Source organism: Acromyrmex echinatior, chromosome 15 (assembly GCF_024713525.1).
Source record: "Acromyrmex echinatior isolate Ae372 chromosome 15, ASM2471352v2, whole genome shotgun sequence".
NCBI classification, from domain to species: Eukaryota; Metazoa; Arthropoda; class Insecta; order Hymenoptera; family Formicidae; genus Acromyrmex; species Acromyrmex echinatior.
This window is the reverse complement of record NC_141866.1, coordinates 8965334-8986473: the sequence shown is the minus strand read 5'-3', so window position 1 is coordinate 8986473 and position 21140 is coordinate 8965334. Positions and strand designations below refer to the sequence as shown.

At 32.2% G+C, this 21140-nt stretch overlaps 3 protein-coding genes across 7 annotated transcripts in view; 2 read left to right on the top strand and 1 right to left on the bottom strand.

The window, feature by feature from the left end:
- Nucleotides 1-1054: 1054 nt before the first annotated feature.
- Nucleotides 1055-7702, top strand: LOC105145657 (peritrophin-1). 4 transcript variants are annotated; one of them, XM_087413905.1, is made up of 3 exons: nucleotides 5124-6410; nucleotides 7023-7313; nucleotides 7396-7702. In XM_087413905.1, exons 1-3 carry the CDS (start codon nucleotides 6377-6379, stop codon nucleotides 7476-7478), a joined length of 408 nt encoding a protein of 135 aa, XP_087270031.1. In that variant the 5' UTR covers nucleotides 5124-6376; the 3' UTR covers nucleotides 7479-7702. The 4 variants fall into 4 exon arrangements, with proteins under 4 accessions (XP_011053680.2, XP_087270031.1, XP_011053678.2 ...); XM_011055378.2 differs by lacking the exon at nucleotides 5124-6410 and adding an exon at nucleotides 1055-1725 and having other exon boundaries at nucleotides 7023-7702; XM_011055376.2 differs by having other exon boundaries at nucleotides 6125-6410; nucleotides 7023-7702.
- A 130-nt stretch (nucleotides 7703-7832) lies between these two features.
- On the top strand, nucleotides 7833-17030 carry LOC105145656 (uncharacterized). Its single transcript, XM_011055374.2, has 2 exons — nucleotides 7833-8720; nucleotides 9532-17030. The coding sequence occupies exons 1-2, from the start codon at nucleotides 8714-8716 to the stop codon at nucleotides 16386-16388; spliced, it is 6864 nt and encodes a 2287-aa protein (XP_011053676.2). The 5' UTR covers nucleotides 7833-8713; the 3' UTR covers nucleotides 16389-17030.
- A 13-nt stretch (nucleotides 17031-17043) lies between these two features.
- Nucleotides 17044-21140, bottom strand: part of NPF (neuropeptide F) — a 61021-nt gene continuing 56924 nt past the window's right edge. Inside the window, exons 1-3 of one of the 2 annotated variants that reach the window (XM_011055383.2) lie at nucleotides 20710-20894; nucleotides 18321-18544; nucleotides 17044-17550 (exon numbers count right to left, since the gene is read on the bottom strand). In XM_011055383.2, coding sequence (XP_011053685.1) covers nucleotides 17304-17550; nucleotides 18321-18544; nucleotides 20710-20712 — 474 coding nt within the window. In that variant the 5' untranslated portion in view covers nucleotides 20713-20894 and the 3' untranslated portion in view covers nucleotides 17044-17303. Of the gene's footprint in view, nucleotides 17551-18320; nucleotides 18545-20709; nucleotides 20895-21140 lie in introns of those variants that run through there. The other variant, XM_011055385.2, reaches the window with a different exon arrangement.

The following is a 21140-nucleotide window of genomic DNA, read 5'->3' as shown; positions in this document are numbered from 1 at the left end:
ACAGCGCGGCCAACCAGCGCGCTCGCAGCCATTGTTTACACGCTTCCCATTGGATCGTTATTTTTGAGGGAGTAGGACGACGACGACGGCCGCGACAGCGACGACCGCGACGTGCACTTTGTGTGCAATGACGTGAGAGAGGCGCAATTCGTACTCTGAAAACAAGGGAGATAGTAGAGTGCGCGCGCGCGCGCACACACCACACACGAGCGCGTGCATGGCAAATACGAAATGCTTGATGTAGTTACAGGCAGCGCCGTTACCGACGTTAGGATTTCAGACGGTTACCAAGCGGCAACTCATCCCAAATATATTTTATATATAAGCGCGCGCATGGAGTTAAGATCGGCGCGTGTTGCTAGGTTCGCTTTGATTCGTACTTCGGGTAGAGAGAACGCGGTCGGGAAATAGCCCCGTTGACCTGGATTCAATTATGACTCGACCGAAATATTTAATTTACGGATGAGGGGTCGGGAATCGGGGGTGAGGGGCCGAAGCGATATGCGAAGTCTCAATGATATGAACGGGCGTTGTGATAATGCAGCTGCCCACATAACACGCATGACAGTTTTACGGCTTATAATAGTCGACTTTTTTTTTAGTAAACTTAAAGTCGACTTGTAAAGTCAACGTTTAGTCGATTATTCTATGATAATTTTTTTGTCAATTTTGAATGTCGACTATTTTTGAAAATCCTAAAAATTGTCTTTTTAAGTTTCGATTTATATAGTCAACCTTCTATTTATTATTAATAATAATAATCAGCGCTACATATATTTCAGATGATACAAAATACTTAAAAATTGACTTAAAGATACCTTTTTTTCAGGTTTGCAAAACAAAAAGATATTAATACATAATAGAAACTTGTTAAAAACTTGATCGATTTAATTGTATTATACTTTAATTGCATTATATTGTTTACATATAACACATTTAAAGAATAATAAAATTATTACATTCACCAAGTCTTTGGAAATGTTAAATTTTATTTACATTGCGCGAAATTGGCTAAAAGATGACTTATAAATGCTATAATATTGATTAAAAATTAACCTAGCCATAACTTAAAAACTGTAATAAATTTACAATTGTCGACTTAAAGCACACAATGTTGACTAAATGTCAATCTAGGATGCGATCTACTTAATGCTGTAAATACTTGACCAATCAGAAAAAAGAATTTTACGAACCAGTTAAAGAAAGTATTTGCAGCGTAAAGTGGATCATCCCTAATCATAATTTATAAAAATATTATGATGGAAAATTGACGATTTATAGGATTCGTAGCATCAAGTGGACCGTAATCATAATTGCTATAAAGTCGAATTTGAATTGACTACATTGGCTAACTGACAACCGACTATAGTTAAAACATTTGTCGATTAAAAGTCGACAATCAAGTCTGACTTCAAAGGCGACTTTAGATTTCTTCTACCGACTGACAGTCAACTTTGTGCTGTATAAGTGATTACTCGTCTCGGTGTCTACGAACATCAATATTATAATTTATAAGTCATCTTTTAGCCAATTTGGCGCAATGTAAATAAAATTTAACATTTCCAAAGACTTGGTGAATGTAATAATTTTATTATTCTTTAAATGTGTTATATGTAAACAATATAATGCAATTAAAGTATAATACAATTAAATCGATCAAGTTTTTAACAAGTTTCTTTGCATAATAAACATAAATAGAACGAAACATGAAAATTAAACAGAGTGGTGAGTATATTTCAAATATATTTCAAGATTATATTTACGTGGAATATTTATGTATTGTTTGCGTTAAATTTATAAATGAATCTTTTTCATGTAGACAATACAAGTATGCAATGTGAAGTATGTGAACTTCCTTAGCAAAAAATGTTACAGTTACATCAAAACAATCATGGTTATATCATGGCGACATGCGAATGTCCGCTTTGTTACGAATGTGATGTCACAGCAATGCCATGGTGATGTGCGAATGTCTCTGTAACATGTGTTATTTTGTTATGACAATCTCAACAGTGACATCATATTTTCTTCCTGTTGCGATTCTATTGTGATGTGATCCTTTGTTATGGGGGAATTATTATAAGCTAATAATACAAGAATTAAGAAGTATAAATTTTATAATTATTAATATATCTTACTTTATATAGTATTGATAAATAAAAATATATAGACGAGATAGAAACTTTATGCAATCCAGTGCAACGATAAAAATATATGTATAACATTCAATGATTCATAGATTGTTTACATAGATGGCATATAAAATATAGTTTAGATAATTTACATTGTGTATACATGTACATGTCATTACATTTTACGTGTAAAATCATAATCCTGAAATTAAGCAATCAAATGATAAAAAAGGTATGACTTGCAATGTTTTCCATTATAACGAATGCACTGTGATCCAATGGAGAGATTGCGTAATGTAGACGATGATGATTAATTGGATAAGAATTAATCATCATCGATTAATTGCGTTTTATACGTAATAAAATACACTTTATTACGTATTGTAAATGCTTGAAAAATACGTCTCTAAAAATACGTTGTTTTCAGATTAATAAAATATAATTGATACTCCATACAATAATTAATAAAAATAATTATATAAATAAAATATATTATAATATTATATTTATTTAATTTTCTAAAATAGAAAATAAAAAAATTTAATTACACGTTACAATAATTATATCTAAAGAGAAAAGTATTATGTCTGTAATTTCCAAGTTTTGCTATAATCTTAAATTAAAAATTAAATAATTAAATAAAAAAAAATAGTTTTGTTTATCGTCAATTATACCTACATTATCATACGATTATACTAAATTGCGCCGACTTTTAGACAAAGTGACGATATTATCGATAAGCCATGGTATCGGCTTATCGATCAGTTATCTTTCAGTTGTAGAATTCAATAGCAGGTAACATTATAGTGTAACATTATCGAAGCATTAAAAGTGATAAAAAATAAATTAGATCAAAGATGATAAAAAAAATACGATATTTATGACATACAATATCTGGTCAAAAATTTAAGTCCATTAATTTCGGAAATTTTCATATAGTTATTTTGAACTCTCAATTTAATATAACATGAAATGTATGATTTTTTACTATATATTCATTAAATGCAGATAATTAAATATTTATCGGTAATCGTCGTTTGTGACCTCGATAAATGATGAATATAAATAAAGAGTCAATAAAAATAACGGATGTATTTGTAAAGAAAAAAGATTTGCATGCATGCAGATGCATGATTAACGAATTGAATACGCAATCTATATTTATATTTTTTACAAGGTTGATTGTGATTCATGCGTAACTGCGTTTAACGCGTAAATTACAATCTTGAGGAAGATTTATAGCTTCGTATCCTATCGTCTCGTAATAATCTTTAATATGAAATAAAAATTTATGATCTATAGTGACAATTTAGAGCGCGTCTTGATCTTTCAATCGGTGAACTTTGTGCTATCACAAAAATTCAGACATAGTCCGTGCAACCTTGTCATTATCGGTAACGTGACATCGCTCGATATTTATTTCAATTGTCGGTATTGATAAAGCGAGTGAAATCGGAAAATATCAAATTTAATTAGACAACTTTTAAACATATAATATTTCGCTTTGCTCTTACAAAGCAGAAGACGTATGACATTACTGTCACCGTTTATTGTTTTTATGAGTTTATTTTTATTTATTTATTTTTTTATATTTCACACTGTGTGCGCGCGCGTGTGTGTGTGTTTGTGAGTATGATTTATTATTTTATTGTTTACTTTATATTTTTATATTATTTAATTACTGATGTATGTTTTTTTAACTTCCGACCACTCGTGACATTTAAACATTTTTATTGCTGATTGTCTATTGGCTTATTAATTTTACGGACCTCTTGCCATATTTATTTATTTTTATACCATTTCTCGATGTATTGTAAGCTGTTATTCATTCGTTTTAATTTTTCTGTTCTTTATTTCATTTGATAAGTGAAAACTGCTTTCTAATTATTAGGTGTTGGAATTAATTCGTAGCGTTTTACAAGTGATAGGAAGTACTTTCATTAATGTATTTTTTAATGCTCATGTGAAATAAATAACATTCTTTCATTAAAAAACGCTACGAATTAATTCCAACACCTAATAACTGACATATTTCATAAAATTATAAAATTTTTATGTAATCATTATTTTTTTAAGCGGCGTTATCATAGCCCATACATTCTAAAAAATATAGGTGGAATTTCACACCATATATAAATATAATTCTTACTATGTTGATATTAATATCAATACTAACATGTAGATTAAAAAATTATATAGCGTTAAATCCATATTTATATTAGGTGTTGGAATTAATTCGTAGCGTTTTACAAGTGATGGGAAGTACTTTCATTAATGTATTTTTTAATGCTCATGTGAAATAAATAACATTCTTTCATTAAAAACGCTACGAATTAATTCCAACACCTAATATTAACACAATAAAATTTACTTTAACACTGCATGTGTTAAATACATTCATATTTTTTATAATTATCGCAGCTCATATTCTAAAAAAAAAGTATAGATTTAACACCATGTGGGGGGTATAAATATAATTCTCACTATGTTGTTTATTAATAATTTTTTTATTAATAATATCAATACCAATATAATGTAGTTTAAAAACTCAGCATTAAATCCATATTGACGTTTGTAACTATAATAATTATTAATGCAGTAAAAATTACATTAACACCGCGTGGTGTTAAATCCATCCATATTTTTTGAGTGTACATTACTCAATTGACCAACCAGTGACCAAATATTCATTCATATTTGAAGATCCAGGATCGATTTCGTCACGTACAGTAGAGAGTGTGAGACTATTTTTTAATACTTGTGCAATTACTGAAGATGGCTCGAAATTAAAACGAAATGCTCAAATGTATGCGTCTCTAACAACCTTTATCTAACAAATTTTGTCGATTATTTTACATCAATTGATTTTTTTCACCGAAATCTGCGTCTGATTCTCTCATTATCAGTCCTACTATTTAATTATTATTTTGTTTAATTTCAGAGTCCTATTAATTTTTTTATTTTTTTAAATTTAATCCGATATTCAAGAGCATACAGACGTCGTAATCAAATTAAAAATAAGTACGCATACATTATTTTTGCATGGTTTAAATCAGATTTATAGTGTGTGTGTGTGTGTGTGTGTGTGTGTATATATATATATAAAATGTTTATAAGCTTAATACGGATATGTAATAAATGAAATAATCTGTATTCTGAAAATGACTCGAGCTGAAATACGTAAACGTTTTCAACGTAATATAATTATTTTTATTCACATATTATTTATTAATTTTATACACAATGTATCGCGCTTTTATTTGCTCTTTTTCTTTCGTAAAAGTTTATTTTATTGTCTATCCATAAATGGAAAATAAAATATTTTATCGAGTATGCAAAGAGATGATTACTGTTCTGGATAAAATTACAGTTTTATTGCAGATTATTACATGTAAGTGTGTCAAATGTGTTTTATTGATTGTTTTCTCCTTCTCTCGTTTCTTTGCAAAAAGATCCGTATAATTATTAATAAAACATATTTTGACTAAAATTATCTTCCAAGACTAAACGACTTCCGCTGCAACCTCACAATTGCAAATATATATATTCATCTATTAGATTAATCATTTCCCAAAGAATTCATTTAAACCGCTCGTTTTGTGATGTCATTTTTATTTTTATCGATGTCGTGAAGATTTCACACGTAAACAAGAAATATGACTGTTATTCTGAATATTATCTGAAAACTTTTCTCTGAAAAATTGCAAGGATAATGCAAATTTATAAAAATATTAGGTGTTGGAATTAATTCGTAGCGTTTTACAAGTGATGGGAAGTACTTTCATTAATGTATTTTTTAATGCTCATGTGAAATAAATAACATTCTTTCATTAAAAAACGCTACGAATTAATTCCAACACCTAATATATTGCATATATAATATTTTATTGCACTGTCTAAAAAATTCTTTAAAATACATATATTTATACATTGACTTTTGATTAATTGAATTGATTTCGATATTGACGCTGAATAAATTTATCAGTTAATTATCAGTATTATTTAATCAAATCAACGTGAATTTTAATAAAAAAATTTTTCGATTTCGCTTGCGCGGTTAGATCATTTTTAGGATATGACACTTCCTGCAAGATTATTATCAAACGAAGATGATTGATATAAAAATCGATACTGTTACAATAGCTAGTTATTGTATTTTTAACTGTCGAATGTATAATACGTTTTGATATTTAATAAATAACTACAATAAGAGTAAATTTCTGAAGATTTATACGATCTTTAACATGATATGTAACAACAGGATAAGTAAAGTGATAAGTAATGTGATAAGTAACGATTTAGAGTTTCTTAATACTAATAGTTCTTAATACTGTGTACATAAGTTTGATATCAAATTATTTGTCAGATATTGAAATGTATCAGATTATTGAAGTGACCTATATCGTACACGATTAAGTTTGTTTTTCTATCTTCTTTTTTCTATCTTCCTTTTTCACTCGAAAATCCGTTTAGAACTAGGACAAGATTTTACTATTAAAACTCGTTTTTATCAGTGTAGAGTAATTTTAATCTCAGTTCAACTTACTCTTTATCTTTTTCTAATTCTCAGAACTGAAAAAAAGATAAAGAATTAGTCAAACTGAGATTAAAATTAAACTATATTGATAGAAACGGGCCCAAGTCTAAATTAAATTTCCGGTAAAAGATAGTCTATCTTTCTATCGTCACTGTTTTTTTAACGTATATTGGTGAGAACAAATCTTACACCATTGCGGTAGTGTTCTCGATTATAAAAGTCGATAAAATTTCTTCCTTGTTACGCAGCAGGATTAAAATCACTTTCGTAAATGCCATCAAGAAATATGCAAATGAGAATGTTAAAAAATTTAATTCTATTCGATAATTGAAAATACATTTTGTAATTTACAGGTTATTGTGTGGTAATTGTTGCTACCTTGGCAATTATTGTTACCGGAGTATCTGTGAAGGCACCTGAATGTCCATCCTCAGGCATCGTCATATTGCCTCATCCGAAGGAATATAATCTGTATTACATTTGTCAGGATGGTAAAAGCACAATTTACAAGTGGCCCGATGGTCTGCATTTCAATAGCACTATTAAGCAATGGGACTCGCTGCCTGCAGGACGTTTCCCCAGAATGAACCCAGAGATTGAATCAGATATATCTGAGGAAAAGGCTGATAATTCTAATTGCATCGGTACATGTCCAATTTTGGATTCTAACGATAAAACGATACTTCTGCCGTACAGAGATGACTGTAACAAATTTTGCTCATGCAGCAACGGCACGCCTATCGTTTTGTCCTGCCCACCCGGCTTACATTTCCACGAAGCGGAGCAAATCTGCAACTGGCCATGGATAGCCGATTGCCCATGGTAGAGAAACAAGGGAAAGAAAATTTGGATTAAAGTAAAAAGAAGAAAAAGTGAATTGCAGTTTTGCAATTTCTCCATTTTTATCGCTTATTCGTACATTGGAAGAGATGGAAGAAACAATGGTGATTTGGACAAACACACACCTCTTCTTTAATTTCTTATTGTGGACAATAAAAAATTTAGCAAAATAAATTGAAATTCATATAACACATTTGTGTTCGTAGATTAAAGCAGAAAATTATTTATATAAATTACCAAATTGATAAACGTTATCAATAGATAACAGAGTACTTAATATGTCCTGATTATTATTGTTATATCTTTATCTGATTATTTGAAAATAAAATAAAATAAATTATTAGAATCAGAATTTTTAACCAACTATCTCTTTTCTCTCGAAAATAATATGTGTCTCAACTCACGATGTTTTATAAACGTTAAGAGGTATCATTTATTACAATTTTTTAATTTTCCTAACTCTTTGCAACTAAATCTGAAGCTAAAATTTTAAAATAAAGCTGTTTTAAGAAAATTCTAAAACTAAAATCGCGAGTTGTGTGTGTGTATGCTAATTTATTATGTTACTTAGTTATCGAAAAATTACACAGTTTAATCGTAAAATGCAAAAAGTTACGATCGAAATCAATGTATTTCAGAAGAAGTTTATTAGAGATATTTCTAGAAATTATGTATATAATCGCTATAAAAGCATATTATTTCAGATAGAATGTATTTTGAGAGTAATTAATAAATAAATTTTTTTTAACTTTTTTACAAAAATCAAAGAAATTGAATTTTTAAGCAAAGTTCAGAAACTTGTAATTTTTGTGTATTTAATTTTAATATCGTTTCAATATTTCCATAAAAAGTTAACATTTTTATATTTTTTATTACTTTAAGATTATTACACTCTCATTTCCACTGTGATGAGCGAATTTAATAAAATAAAATTTCTATCCTCTATACGAATGTTTGCAGCTTTCCGCGTTTATTTAATTGGCACCCTGCAATTGATGCGTATAAATATATTTTTGCACCTGCTTAAGTAACTTTTATAAGAGAAGGGTTCTATCAAATGTTAGATATGATAAGCATATACTATGCGATAACGCGTCGTGCGCTTATATAAAACTCATTTCATAAAGACGAATTCGTCAGTTAACAATTTAATAAGTGAAGAAATAGATACTCGTCTCTTCATTTAGCGAATGGATTTTCCACGATGAAAGGTGAGTGTTTGCAATTGACGGAATTCCGATGAAGTGATAAAATAGAAGCAAACAGAAGAATTATTTGATAAATTGGATAACTGTTGAGTGGCAAAATAATTATTTGGGCACGCAAAAAAAAAGAGAAAAAAAGTGCAGTGCGAGTAATTGTGTTTGATTGTGAGTAAATATCAGTGAAGAAACGTAAAATAATATAGTAGATACTTACAAGCTTAAAATATTTTTATCATAGTTACTTTGTAAATTTTCCATTTTTTAATTGAATTTTATATACAAAGTACTTATAAATTTAATAAAATGTTATTTTTCAAATTTACTGAGTTAATTTCAATTAACATTATATATATTGTTAATATATTATATTGATTTCAAATAATATTATATATATATATATATATAGATTTGAATTTTAAGCAGATACTAATGATCATTTTGCACTTAGATATATGCAAGTTTAAAATATTTTTATCATTACGAATAAAACATTATTTTACAAATTTAATTACTGAAATTGATTTCATAAATTATTGACATATCATTATACATATCATTTTGAACTTTACGCACATATTTAATGACCATTTTATTCGTAGAATATACAAGTTAAAAATATTTTTTATCATTATATGATTACCTTATAAATATTCCATTCTTTCATTAAATTATGTGAAAAGTATTTATAAATTTGATTATTTGGGTAAAATATTATTTTCCAAATTTAATAATTGAAGTTAAAAAGATTATTGAGTTTAAAAAATAACTAACATTATATGTATATATGTATATATAAATATATCGATTCGAATTTTAGGTATATACTTAGTGGCCATTTTAGTGGTCACATTGGGTATTGTCCTTAATGGATCACTAGCTGATATTCCAACAAAATGTCCCGAGACCAATCAACAAAATGAGACAGTTTTTATACCCCATGAAAGTGACTGTACAAAATTCTACAGTTGTCACCTGGGAATAAAAGGAAAGCCAATAGATTGCCCTTTCATGGATGAGAATGGTAATAAATTGCACTTCAATCCCAAACTTCAAGTATGCGATTGGCCCTGGAATGCAGGATGTCAGACACCGTCATTGAATTCGACAACTACATCAAGTATTCCGACAACAATAATTACACCAAATATCACGATTTCTCCGACGCCGACGACTCCGACACCAAGTTCTCCAACACCTACAACAGCGACACCGAGTACTTCAACATCGACAACTCCGACACCGAGTTCTCCAACGCCGACGACCCCAACAACGAGTTCTCCGACGCCGACAACGCCGACACTAAGTTCTTCGACATCGACTACTCCGACACCGAGTTCTCCAACGCCGACGACCCCAACATCGAGTTCTTCGACGTCGACAATGCCGACGACCTCGACATCGAGTTCTCCAACGCCGACGACTCCGACATCAAGTTCTCCAACAACTACAACAGCGATACCGAGTACTTTAACATCGAGTTCTCCGACACCGACAACGCCGACGACCTCGACACCGAGCTCTCCAATACCGACGACTCCGACATCCAGTTCTCCAACGCCAACGACTCCGACACTAAGTTCTTCGACATCGACTACTCCGACACCGAGTTCTCCGACGCCGACAACGCCGACGACCTCGACATCGAGTTCTCCAACGCCGACGACTCCGACACCAAGTTCTCCAACAACTACAACAGCGATACCGAGTACTTTAACATCGAGTTCTCCGACACCAACAACGCCGACGACCTCAATACCGAATTTTCCGACACCTTCAGTGAATTCTTGTAAATCTGACAACAGAACACACATGCTTCCCCATGAAACTATGTGCGATCATTACTATTTGTGTTTCAATGGTTGGGTAAGTCCCATCTCTCAGAAATGCGACCGTAATTTATTATTTAATTCATTGCTTCGTGTATGTGATTATCCGGAAAATGTAAATTGTAAAAACTCTCCGCTAAATACGGATAAGTCAAATCCATCATCGATTTCGCCACCGTTTAATTACTCATTGCCGACAAACTCAGATCCAGTTGCTTCGAGTTGCGAACCAAATGATAAGAACTACAAAATTCCTCATGAAATTATATGCGATTACTATTATTGGTGTGCTAACGGCATAAGAGGTACGAATTGGGTAAGATGCGAAAGCAATTTATTATTCAATCCAGTGATCGGTGAATGTGATTACTCGGAAAACGTAAACTGTGGACACAGAAGTACTTTGTCACCTATAGTTCCTTCTCCAACGACTATGACTCCAACGACTACGACTCCAACGACTACGACTCCAACGACTACGACTCCAACGACTACGACTCCAACGACTACGACTCCAACGACTACGACTCCAACGACTACGACTCCAACGACTACGACTCCAACGACTACGACTCCAACGACTACGACTCCAACGACTACGACTCCAACGACTACGACTCCAACGACTACGACTCCAACGACTACGACTCCAACGACTACGACTCCAACGACTACGACTCCAACGACTACGACACCTACGACTACAACTCCGACTACAACGACTCCAACAAAAACGACTACAAAAGAAATAACGATTACAACCCCAACAATTACAACAGAAACCACAACAAAAAATCCCAATGAACCCCGTAATAAATGTCCTCCAAAGGGATCAACGGAAGAAGCACGGATTGCTCATCCATGTCTATGCAACCGATATTACGACTGCATAGATGGTGAAAAGATATTACAAACATGTCCGATCGGTAAGCATTTTGATTACATGAGAGAGATTTGCGATTGGACTTCAATAGTAAAATGTATTCGACCGATTCCAACCTTTAACATTTTAACCTCCGACATTGATGACTATAATACTACATGCGCTCCAGAAGGCAGAGCATTTCAACATGACACCGATTGCTCTGCCTATTATTTATGCTCCAACGGTGAGAAAATTTTAAGACAGTGTATGGAGGGACTTCACTTCAACATGACCATCCAAATATGCGACTATCCGCAAAAGAGTTGCGATCTGAACAGATCCTCGCCAAGAATCAATTTGGATATTTGCCCTCCTTCAGATTCCGTACAGGAAGTATTTTTGCCTCACGAATGTGAATGCACACAATATTATGAATGCATTGATGGAAAGAAATTTCTTCGATTTTGTCCAAATCGTCTACATTTTGATCCCGTTTGGCAAATTTGTAATGATCCAATTGAAGCCAAATGTGTTGCTGATACAATTTCGACAACGTCTACATCAATATTTACAACATCATCAACTACGGAAATTATCGATGAACCCCGCACAACGTGTCCTCCTAAGGGATCAACTGAAAAAGTACGACTTCCTCATCCATGTCTATGCAATCAGTATTACGAGTGCGTGGAAGGCGACAAGGTATTACGAACATGTCCAATCAACATGTACTTTGATGACGCAACAGATGTTTGCGATTGGAGCATCAAAGTGAAATGTATCTCACAATTTTCATCTCACGACATCCAAATTAACGATTACGACATTAACAATAAATGTTCTCCAAACGGCAGAGCGTTCAATCATGAAAATAGTTGCACTGAGTATTATTTATGCTCTGAAGGTGAAAAAGTTTTACAATACTGCTTTGAAGGACTTCATTTCAACGTTACTATACAGATGTGCGATTATCCGCAAAAGAAATGTGATCTAAGTACACCTAAGCCACAACCTATACACCCGACAGTAACCTTAAATATTTGTCCTCCCGATTCCATGCAACAAGTCCTGTTGCCTCATGAGTGCAATTGCACACAATATTATGAGTGTATTGACGGAAAACAGATCCTTCGAGATTGTTCGGATGGTCTACATTATGATTATGTTCGTCAGATTTGTGATGTGCCGATTAAAGGTAAATGCAATGATTTCACAACAACGATTCCTCGAAGTTCGTTTCCTACCATCCCTGATTCAAGTAAATGTTACGACGAAAATAATGAAATACCTCATGAAAATGACTGTAGGTTTTACTACAAGTGCAACAATGGTGAGAAGATCTTGAAAACATGTCCTAGAAATTTATACTTTAATCCAAAGCTTCGAGTATGCGATTATCCGGAAAACGTCGTCTGCAACGTTGAAGGAAACATACCCAGTACATCAACACCAATCAAGTGCGAAACAATAACAGAAACCACCAATATTCCTCATGAGACCGACTGTAATTTGTATTATGTCTGCGAGAATGGCGTCGGCATACTTAAAAAATGTTCTCCGAATCTCGTTTTTAATCCTATTCTGAAAGTTTGCGATTTCCCAGAGAATTATGTCTGCAAAGTAACACATGACAAAAATAATATTAAAAAGATTGATAAAATAGTTCAAAATCTCGATCCATTTACTTGTATTGGTACTTGTCCAGAAGAAGATCCTGATTATGCAGTGTTACTTCCAAACGACGATTGCAAGAAATTCTGTATGTGTAGCGGTGGCGTAGCATGGATTCAATCGTGTCCTGAGCCTCTCTATTTTGATTCTGTTGAAAAGATTTGTAAGAAAAAGAAGGATGCCGTTTGTGGGATACGCTTATACAATCAAGATAGCTCTTTCAAGATTGATAAAACGGTTAATAATGACGATTCGTTGCAACCTCTAACCGATGAAAACGACGACGATGAACATGAAACATCTCTCGATCCATCTTCTTGTATCGGTACTTGTTTTGAAGAAGATCCTGAACATACAGTGCTACTTCCAAACGATAACTGCAAGAAATTTTGTTTGTGTAGCAATGGCACAACATATGTTCAGCTATGTCCTGAATTACTTTATTTTGATTCTATAGATAAGGCCTGTAAACGAAAGAAGGATGCTGTTTGTGCGGTACGCTCATTGATGGTCGACAGAATATTTGACGACAATTCGGTATCTCTAAGCGAAAAGGATTATAACGAACGTGAATTATATGACAATCCTTGGTATAAGCGGCGTTTCTATAATGTCGATCCGTCTACATGCATCGGCATTTGTCCTGAAGAAGATAACGACTATGAAGAGTTACTTCCGCATAAGGACTGCAGGAAGTTCTGTATATGCCGTAAGGGTTTAACATACGTTCAATTATGTCCTAGGTCACTTTACTTTCATTCTGTGGAAAAGGTCTGTAGACAAAAAAGACATGCCGTTTGCGCAACAAATTCATTCAAACAATATCATGCAATTACGATTAACAGAGAGGATGACGAGGACGACGATTCGATGGAATTTCTGAGAGAGGATAATAAACGTAGAAGACATAACTACTTATGGCCACACTTCCGTAATTTCAATCCGACTACTTGCATCGGTATTTGTTCTAACTCCAAGTGTGCAGTGTTATATCCACACACGGATTGTAAGAAATTTTGTTTATGTAACAATGGTTTCATGTGGATCCAATCGTGCCCTAAGTCTCTTTACTTTGACTCAATACATAAAAGATGTAAAGAGAAGAAAGAAGCTGTTTGTGCAGTACGTACGTTTAACCGAAAAAGAATTATTGTGATAGATAAACAAGTCAATGAGAACAAAAAGATAGAAGTTCAAGAGATGAATGATGAACGCGAAATACACAATTCTTGGTCTAGGCTTCACTCCCACCAAGACGTATCTACCTGCATAGGAACTTGTTTCGATGAAGACTATGATTATGCGGTTTTGCTTCCAAATTTGGATTGCAGAAAGTTCTGTGTATGTAGCAGAGGTATGATATGGATCCAGTCATGTCCTAAGTCATTTTACTTTGATTTTGTAGATAACGTTTGCAAATTAGAGAGAAATGCTATTTGTGCCGTAAATCGTTACACAAATCGATTTTTTACATTTAATAAAGTGATCGACGAAAATAATTCGAGCGAAGAGAAAAATCACTATCACAAGACACATGATAACACTTGGTCTAAATTATATTTCTCAAATTATCAATCTTTCAATGATCTTGATCCATCTACTTGCATCGGTACTTGTCCAGAAGAAGACCCTGATTATGCAGTGCTACTCCCGAACGATGACTGCAAGAAATTCTGTATGTGTAGCGGTGGCGTGGCATGGGTTCAATCATGTCCTGAGCCTCTCTATTTTGATTCTGTTGAAAAGATTTGTAAGAAAAAGAAGGATGCCGTTTGTGGGATACGCTCAAGATACAATCAAGATAGCTCTTTCAAGATTGATAAAACGTTTGATAATGACGGTTCGATGAAAACTCTGACTATTGAAAATAATGAACGCGCAACGTATGACAATCTCGATCCATCTACTTGTATTGGTACTTGTCCAGAAGAAGATCCTGGTAATGCAGTGTTACTCCCGAACGATGACTGCAAAAAATTCTGTATGTGTAGCGGTGGCGTGGCATGGGTTCAATCATGCCCTGACCCACTTTATTTTGATTCTGTTCAAAAGATCTGTAAGAAAAAGAAGCAGGCCGTTTGTGGGGTACGTTCATACAATCAAGATAGCATTTTCATGATTGATAAAACAGTCGACAATGACGATTCGATGAAAACTCTGATCACTGAAAATAATGAACGCACAACGTATGACAATCTCGATCCATCTACTTGTATTGGTACTTGTCCAGAAGAAGACCCTGATTATGCAGTGCTACTCCCGAACGATGACTGCAAGAAATTCTGTATGTGTAGTGGTGGCGTGGCATGGGTTCAATCATGTCCTGAGCCTCTCTATTTTGATTCTGTTGAAAAGATTTGTAAGAAAAAGAAGGATGCCGTTTGTGGGATACGCTTATACAATCAAGATAGCTCTTTCAAGATTGATAAAACGTTTGATAATGACGGTTCGATGAAAACTCTGACTATTGAAAATAATGAACGCGCAACGTATGACAATCTCGATCCGTCTACTTGTATTGGTACTTGTCCAGAAGAAGACCCTGGTAATGCAGTGCTACTCCCGAACGATGACTGCAAAAAATTCTGTATGTGTAGCGGTGGCGTGGCATGGGTTCAATCATGTCCTGACCCACTTTATTTTGATTCTGTTCAAAAGATCTGTAAGAAAAAGAAGCAGGCCGTTTGTGGGGTACGTTCATACAATCAAGATAGCATTTTCATGATTGATAAAACAGTCGACAATGACGATTCGATGAAAACTCTGACCACTGAAAATAATGAACGCACAACGTATGACAATCTCGATCCATCTACTTGTATTGGTACTTGTCCAGAAGAAGACCCTGGTAATGCAGTGCTACTCCCGAACGATGACTGCAAAAAATTCTGTATGTGTAGCGGTGGCGTGGCATGGGTTCAATCATGCCCTGACCCACTTTATTTTGATTCTGTTCAAAAGATCTGTAAGAAAAAGAAGCAGGCCGTTTGTGGGGTACGTTCGTACAATCAAGATAGCATTTTCATGATTGATAAAACGGTCAACAATGACGATTCGATGAAAACTCTGACTATTGAAAATAATGAACGCGCAACATATGACAATCTCGATCCATCTACTTGTATTGGTACTTGTCCAGAAGAAGACTCTGATTATGCAGTGCTACTCCCGAATGATGACTGCAAGAAATTCTGTATCTGTAGCGGTGGCGTGGCATGGGTTCAATCATGTCCTAACTCACTCTATTTTAATTCTGTTCAAAAAACTTGCAAACGGAAGAAGGATGCTGTTTGTGGAGTTCGTTCTATTTAATGAAGATCATGTCTTTATAATTAATGAAAAATGGTAATAAAAAAAGGAATCTATGGCACCTTCAAACAAGGAACGACGTATACTGAACAAATTTTTGTCAAAGCTTTATTTCAATTTTAATTTTTATTTTATCGTTTGCAAGTTTGAAAATTATTGAAATTACTTATAAATCATTATATTCACTTTTTTCGTAATTAATTTAGCGTTTAGTGATATGATAATATTTAGAGTTAAATAAATTTTAAGAGAAAATTCCGTTTTTCTTCATAAGAAGTTAAGGTTTATCTACAATTATTTATTTATACATAGAATGAACCGTTATTATCAAACAGTACCGCCACATTGTATTGTAACTTGTTAATTATTGAAATTATTGTTCAATATTAATTAACATTACTTATTATAATAAATGAGAGTAATTCTCATTATTTCATATTTTTATCATTTAAATACATTAAATTCTATGTTTGTTAGAATAAATGTTTAAATTCGTCTATATTATGTACATACGTCTTAGATATCGTTAAAAAAAGAATTTTGCATAAGCTGTATTTGTATTTATGCAAGGTTAAATAGGATTACAAATGTGCTATGTCAATTTATATCATATAATTTATATAATTATATTTATTTCAAGCATTATCCCAGGCATTGATTTTCAATTTCAACTTTCGTATATTTCGATATGAAATTACATTCCCATTGGACACGCTATTTGTCATTTTCAAGCATACTCTCATCTTTATTTATACATTGACAAAATATTCGAAATTTAAACTAAAAAAAGAAAAAGCAAAATATAATATTGATAATCATTACGATTATGCGGAACAATAATCAATTTTGATTTATTTCAGAATCGAGAGAAAATTAATCTCGATATTAGGAGAGAAAGAAGGACGTTTTGGAAATTGTTTATTGTACATCGTTATAATATTTGTTAATTATGTCCGAAAGAGAGCCGGATCGTGTAACATCGTATAACGTATACTCGTTGGCGTCCAAGTTCGGAAAGTCGCGGAGCAGGATTTGCTCTTTGTTCTGTCTGATGTTTTCTTGCCTTCGCTGTTCGTTTTGCCGTTGTGCATCCTGAATCATCTTCAGGGTCTCCCAAGTGGCATTCAGCTCCATCAACGGCGCAGCATCACTTCGTTTGCCATGCCTGCTCATGTGATGGTCGATTTTTTAATTTCTATATATACTACGATTAATTCTTTTTATTATTACGTACGGTTAGACTATCTTTGTGTCTTTTCTTTTACATTTCAAGATAATCTTTTAATCTTATTCATAATATTAATTACTTATTGAAATTATTAGTGTTTCAATAAGTTCATGTATGCATTCTTTTATCATAATGGCATGTAATAATTATCTGTTATTTATTCCATATAAACCTTGTTTTAATTTGAGATAAAGTAAAGTAACAATCGAAAAGCTATTATTATACTATTCGACAAAAGAAACACTAGCATGAGATTAATCATTTTCTGCAATTTTTGAATGTTGAATACAAATCCGATTTTCAAATTGCTCCATTAAATTTTATTTACATTTATTAAAAAATCCTTTTAAGAGAATTGAAAATTCTAATGACATTCTTAATTTTGATGATAAAATTTTTTTAGCACATTACATATCGTAGTAATATGAAAATAGCCCTTTTTGCAACTGTAAATTTCTTAAAATTGTAACATGATGGAGCAATTTAGAAAACAGAGTTGTATTCAATATCCAAAAAAAAAAAATACTAGAGAAAGTGACTCTCATGTTCTAGTGTTAAAAAAAGTAAATCACTTCTTGTCAAATAGTGTTACTGAGCATATATATATATATATATCGTGTACTGATTTACTAATTATGTTTGAAGTAACCTTATTATCCACTGATTTGTATCACGAAACGATTGGCAATGCTCGTAAATGTAATTACCTCGATTTTCCATACATGTGATAAAAATTTTTAACCGAATCGGCGTATCGCTGTAGCTGAACGTTTGAGTTGGAGATCTGCGGTGGTCTAGTTAATCTAGTCATGGGTTCCGGCTCGGCACAGGTAATCGTTATTCCGATAATGGTAACAAGCAAGCAACAGAAGAAACAAATAGGATTCATCCGTGTCCGCATTTCGAACAGTTTGAAGCAGTAGTCTCGTTGCTGCAATGATACGGTGAGGAGTGTACAAAAGAATGCTAGGATGATATAGCTTCGATATTCATATGTGTGATCATGAATTCACGATAGAAATGACGTTTTCCTCTTTCTCTGCCACGGAGAAATTTCCCGTCTTATACGTGACGTACATCAAAGAAACACAATCAAAAATCTTTTAATGCGTAATAAAAGTACAAGTTGGAGATGATCATTGCGGATTTTCCTGCGAGTTCGTTTCAATGTGACTGCTTTGTAAGAAAGAAGTTCCTCAATTAACATGCAAAATTAATTAATATAGTTAACTTCTCAGAATCAATCGAAGAATTCTTGAGAAATGTTAATAAATCCTTTGTTCCTTACAAATATATCGTGTTGTACTATAAGATATTATATTTTTTATATTTTTTAAAATGCAGAATAGTTTATAAAAATATAATACAATATAAATCTTTTGAACTTTTTTCTTTTCATGAATTCTTTGAGCTTGAACTGCTCTATCTCGCAATTTTAATAAATTTTTTATAACTTATCAAAAGAAAATGGAATTATTTAAATTGTGAATAACAAAGAACGGTATTAATTTGCTTATGGAATCGATTCAAATAGTGACAGGCAGCTGCAAATCGTTGGAATAAATTCGTTAAGAGATAAACTTGCCACGGACGAAACGCGAAATGACAAGAGGAGTCGCGAGTCAATTTCGTTGAATATGCAAAATTCATTGTGCCATATTCTAATGCATACGATTATACATACATATGACGTATAGAGTACTACGACTGATTACAGCGATAACGAAGCTGTCAAATCAATTACGGAATTTGATTTTTAGGTATGTCCTTTTGTGATGATGACACATTCGTCACGTTGACTGATTACCGGATTGATAAAATAGCTGCGTTTAGTAAACAAAATTGATCGGTGAGCGCTCAATAATTTTTTAACATGATTCTTTTTAGTTCATCGTTGAATCTAAGTGTAAGTATTATATTAAAAAAATCACTAAACACTCACTGTTCAATTTTCTTTGCTGAAAAGAGCCAATGTGTTTCTACTTTACAACGCTGTTATTTGAAACAAAACACTTGTGTTTCATTAATAAGATTAATTGACTGTTATATTAGTCAGAGAATTCAATAGGTACATACATTAAGTATATGTGTGTGTGTGTGTGTGTAAAAAATGCAAAAATAATAAATATCGAAATAAGTCATTTTAAATAAAAAATAAAAAAGTACACTTGAAGTGTCACTGAAACTATTAGGTGTTGGAATTAATTCGTAGCGTTTTATAAGTGATGGGAAGTACTTTCATTAATGTATTTTTTAATACTCATGTGAAATAAATAACATTCTTTCATTAAAAAACGCTACGAATTAATTCCAACACCTAATATTTCGTTTAATATTAGGTTTAAAAGTAAGTAAAAGAAACAAAATATATCAAATAAATTATATGTAATGTTACAATGTAATTATTAATATCAATAATACAATAAATCTACGGTTTTTAGTTTTTCTTAATATTGTCATTTTAGTTTTACGGTATTCAAAAATGAATATATAACACTAATATAATATTTTAACTTCTTTACTGACTGTTAATTTATAACCACTTATCGTTCAAGTATTATATTTATTTTTTTGTTACATCTTTATCTTTAATAAATTAAAGACATTAAAATGTTATCAGCCAGATACTCATATACGGAAAGTTACAATATCTCTTAATATATGTTAGTAATTGTAACTATTTATCTTGATTATATACAATTTTAAAAAGATTGATAAACTATATCAGAGTAATCTCAAGTTACTAAGAAATAACATAATTTTGCTATAATTTATTCTGCATAGAAAGAAAACTAATATTAATTTAGAGTAGCTGTTTTGCAATTGAAATTTATTAATACATAAATAAAAATTATAATTATAATAGAATACATTCAGAATGCTAATAAAATATATTTAGTATCAGTTTTATGAATAATAAAAAATAACAAAAAAAATTACTTAACAAATATTTTATGAAAGTTACGCCAATAAGATTAATAACCGGAAAATTTGCAGTTAGATTTTTATTAAGAGTTTTCCAAACACTTTTTTAAATCAGTTACGATATCAAAATTATAATTTTTTAAATTCATATAATGAACAGTTAGAACTCACCATTCAACAAATAAACCTTCGTGGCGATTTGTATAGTAGATTAAATAGTAAATCAATTGAAGACAAATATTCACTTTATTGAAGACCGAGTTAAATTCACTAATATTTTACAAATTCTTTTTCACCCTCGCGATATCCTGGTATCTTCTGAATATACCAGCAGCGAACGTTTCAGTAGTTCGAATCAGCCGCTATGCCGCCGACAGGAGTATATATACCTACGAAAGCACCCTCCGATGCATCCCCTCGACTATAAACCGCAACCAATCCCCGAGATTTAATCCCACCATTCATCCTATCCTTGCTAACAGAAAATGTCATTGACAAGAATCAAGTAGAAAACTGATATAGGATTATACTCAAACAGATAAGTCACGATAACGTCAAAATGACATTAAAATCGGAAATGATTGAAAAATAACTTATAATCA

Coding starts and splice junctions, on each gene's coding strand:
- LOC105145657 (XM_011055376.2), top strand. CDS start 6,377: ATGATATGTAACAACAGGATAAGTAAAGTGATAA. Junction 6,411..7,022: donor CAGGATAAGTAAAGTGATAA/GTAATGTGATAA, acceptor TGTAATTTACAG/GTTATTGTGTGGTAATTGTT.